At 42.4% G+C, this 4,196-nt stretch overlaps 1 protein-coding gene across 1 annotated transcript; it reads left to right on the top strand.

Moving 5' to 3' along the window:
* Positions 1 to 223: 223 nt before the first annotated feature.
* LOC120049102 (probable polypeptide N-acetylgalactosaminyltransferase 8) lies at positions 224 to 3,638 on the top strand. Its single transcript, XM_038995345.1, has 10 exons — positions 224 to 516; positions 957 to 1,123; positions 1,255 to 1,438; positions 1,521 to 1,718; positions 1,923 to 2,037; positions 2,218 to 2,403; positions 2,667 to 2,804; positions 2,966 to 3,061; positions 3,216 to 3,380; positions 3,504 to 3,638. The coding sequence occupies exons 1-10, from the start codon at positions 224 to 226 to the stop codon at positions 3,636 to 3,638; spliced, it is 1,677 nt and encodes a 558-aa protein (XP_038851273.1).
* Positions 3,639 to 4,196: the final 558 nt, after the last annotated feature.

Consider the following 4,196-nt stretch of genomic DNA (forward strand, 5'->3'; position numbering starts at 1 on the left):
AATATTTGGGTGTTTAGAAATGATGCAGACAATTACATTGATGGAAGCTACAATCTATCTGCAACATTAAAGCTGATCTACCCAAAAAAGGTCATTACATAATAATAAATAACCTTATTCATCAACTTTTTATAAAACACCTAAAAACAGTGACTGAAGCTGTATATATGAGATCATGCTCTGTTCGTATCAAAAGGAGTGAATCATGTTGATTCTGGCAGTCATGACACATTTATTACAGTGTGATGAACAGCTGTCATGTGTGTCCACAGTGAAGACAATCAACGACGGGAGCAGTCTGAAAGAGGGGCAGGCTGTGAAGGCTCCTGAGGTCAAGGAGAGGAAGGTGGTGAAGAAGGTGTACCCCAACTCAGCTCTGTTCACAAGCTGGGGTGGCGAGCTCTCAGAGGAGGAGCAGAAAGAGGCAGAAGGGCTGTTTCAGATGTATGGATACAACGCCTTCCTGAGTGACAGACTACCCCTGAACAGGGAAATCCCTGATACTCGCGATCCTAAGTAAATCATTTTCCACCACCTCAACACAGCAAATTATGGATAAGCTGATGAAATTGTAACCACAGTCTGTTGCATTGTGGCCATCCGAGGTTAATTCCATCTCCAGCACTGTGAACGCAATTTGAGCAATCGTGACCTTAGAATTAGAAGGTTTTATATATCTATCTAATATGGTTCTACCCCTCATTAGTTTGACTGGTGTGAGATTTTTTTTTATTGTATTCTTTTAAACTGAACAACATGAATTGGGGTATTTAGAGTACTATACAGGTAGAGATCATTGAAAAGAACATAAAAAAATAAATACATTTTGACAAAAATGCAGTCCAAGCTCTTGCAATGATATTGAAATTGGCAATAACTTTAAGAATGAAACAGCAGCTTTGGTGAAGCGAATGAATGATATGAGGTGGACAAAATGTGTTTGTTGTGCCTGTTAGATGTGCTAAGCACCAGTATCCCCATGACCTGCCCACCATCAGCGTGGTGTTGATCTACTTGGACGAGGCCCTGTCAATCATCAAGAGAGCCGTCCGCAGTATCATAGACAAGACCCCCCAACGCCTGCTCAAAGACATCATACTGGTGGATGACCACAGCTCCAATGGTTTGCCTAATTGGTCTCTTCTCACCTCTTAGAAACATTTCAAAGTATATTTGGTAACATTTAGATTGAACGTAGGTGTGGCGTTCAACTTTTGTTGTGTATCACTGATTTGAAAGTGTCTGCTTTCACAGAGGATCTAAAGGAGAGGTTGGATGCCTACATCAGCTTCATCCATGAAGAGCATCCCGGCCTGGTGAAGAGAGTGAGACACTCAGAGCAGCTCGGTCTCACACAGGCCCGCCTCTCAGGGTGGAGGGAAGCTACAGGAGATGTGGTGGCCATCTTGGATGCCCACATAGAGGTCCATGTGGAATGGTAGTCTAAATGAAATATCGCAGTGAGACCTTTTGAATCCCCCCCTCAAAATGGTGTTTTGACTCTGTGTTTGTGTGAACAGGGCTGAGCCTCTGTTAGCTCGGATAAAGGAGGACCGCACGTTGGTGTTGACACCGGTGTTTGACAAAGTCCATTTCGATGACTTGACCGTCACACGCTACGGGCCTGCTGCAGATGCCTTTGACTGGGCCCTGTGGTGTATGTATGAGTCCTTCAGACCTGAGTGGTATGCCTTGAAAGACGAGTCACAGCCAGGAAAGTGAGTTGTTCGTGATTTCATCATCGGATGATAGTCCAGTTTCACAAATCTGTTTGAATAGACGATAAGGAAAGCACAGCATTGGGAGGAAAATCTTACCTAATATTTACACCTGGATTATTATTTTGCGTTATCTATTCATTAAAATGAATGTCACTTCTCCCAATGTGGAATTGACCATAATTTGTCCTGTATGTTTGTCAGGAGCCCCTCCATTATGGGCATACTAGTGGTTGATCGCCTGTTCTTTGGGGAAATTGGTGCTCTGGATGGTGGTATGAAGATCTATGGAGGTGAAAATGTTGAACTGGGTATCCGGGTAAGCCCCTCTGCTACAGTTTCTAAATGAATGTTTGAAATCAAAGCAGACTCGTGTTTGCAGAATTATTTTCTGTTCTTGAGTCATTCAGTCTGAACAAACCAATCTACATCCAACATCCAGACACTTCAGTCCATATCATTAAGCTCTTCCTTCTCTCTTGGTGTTTGGTGTGTCTAGGTGTGGCTTTGTGGTGGAAGTGTCGAGGTCATACCTTGTTCTAAAATAGCCCACATCGAGAGGGCCCATAAACCCTATCTCCCCGACCTGAGCATTACAATGAAGAGGAATGCTCTGAGGGTGGCTGAGGTCTGGATGGATGACTACAAACATAATGTCAACATTGCCTGGAACATCCCACTGAAGGTACTGTACACAACAAACCAATCAAAAAGTAGGTTTTGTTCAGCTGCTCCTATAGAATAGCAATGATTGCTGTTTTGCATGCCTTGTGTTTGAAAATAAGTAGACTACACAGTCAATATTATTTAAAAAATTGTCTATTACTCAATGCCATAATAAAGATCATAGGATCTATGTAAAATGATGGCGGTAAGCAAAAGTGGATAATAGGTGGATTGCTCACATGGCCTGTGTTTCTGATTTAGAAATCTTCTTTCTCACCACAGAATCATGGCATAGACATTGGGGATGTTTCAGAGAGGAAGAAGTTGAGAAAGAGGCTGAACTGCAAACCCTTCCAGTGGTATCTGGATAACGTGTATCCCATGTTAGAGCCCCTGGGTGACTTGCTTGGTTATGGAGTTGTGAGTGATGCTAAAATGTTACAGTTGTTCTGGAACTTTTTCCTCACAGACTGTGTTTAGTGGCATGCAGGGCATCCTTTTGTCAATAGGATGCAGGGTCATAAATCAGGATAGGAATCTGCACTTTTATAACCGTTTATCTCTCTACATAAAATCAACAGCTGGTCAATGACCAGAAGACGAGTCTCTGTATAGATCAAGGCCCAGTTCCGGGGAACACACCTATTTTATATGGATGCCATTATTTTGGTCCACAGGTTTGTAGAAACATTGCTTAGTATCTTAGAATTTAACTAGATGTATAATTTGGTTCATCCCATGGCAGACTTGGGATTCAATCCATGCCACAATGGAAAGTACTATCAATACCACAGACTCAGAAAAGCCTAAATATCTATACTCTCTGTCCAGAGCTGTTATTATCGAGCCAGTGGGGAGATCTACATTGGAGGCATCATGTCTCACAAGTACAACAGTAATCGCTGTCTGGTGGACACTGGCACTCGAACCCCAGGACTGTATGAGTGCAAGGTGGCCAAGCAGAAGGGATTCCACATGCTCTGGGACTTCCAACAGGTAAGCACTCTAACATGATTTGGGGAAGTTGATGCTTATAAATTGTTGGAAACGACGGAGATGTCTTTGACTTTTTTTTTATTATTGTGATGCTGTACAGTAGAATGCTGCTGTGTTTTACAGGGAAAAGCCATCCAGAACAGACAGACAAAGAGATGTCTGGAGATTGCCCCAGGGGAGAACACTTACTACCAGCTCATCATTCAGGAGTGCAGTGGGCAGCACTGGAACATACAGAATCTGATTAAAGACTTCTGATACACTGAGATAGTTAGGCCTACCAGAGACAATACAAGTGGGAAGGTGGTATTTACCACATACGACTGGTAAAAGTCCACTTGAACGTCCCTCCAACTGGTAATTACTAGTGGGAAACTCGTCTATCTTCCCTGAGCTCCGACTTCTCCCACATGCTGACCTCTGACGTCACCTACTAAGGAAATTACTTTTTTAACAGCATTTTCAGCAGATCAATGCAACAACAAAACATTCTTTACAAAAATCTATCTAGAAATATGAACATTATAACATTATAATTTAACAAACATGATAGCTGTACTCATAGTTTGGTTGACGCAACTTGTTGGCCATTAGCCAATCGGCGTTTCTCAGTGAGTTCAAAGCACGTGAATGCATCCAACTGGTATTTATGATTTCACAGCAGGTAATTACAACCTTCCCACTTTGTTATGAACACAGCATTATCATCATGCTTTGAAAATCCTATCTTAGTCAGCAGTGAGATGACTGTGATCTTAGTGAGCTGTTGGTTGTACATAGCTTCATTCAGGGCAGGTGTTTTGTGCCCCCCCCTTT

This window comes from Salvelinus namaycush, chromosome 6 (assembly GCF_016432855.1).
Source record: "Salvelinus namaycush isolate Seneca chromosome 6, SaNama_1.0, whole genome shotgun sequence".
Lineage (NCBI taxonomy): Eukaryota > Metazoa > Chordata > Actinopteri > Salmoniformes > Salmonidae > Salvelinus > Salvelinus namaycush.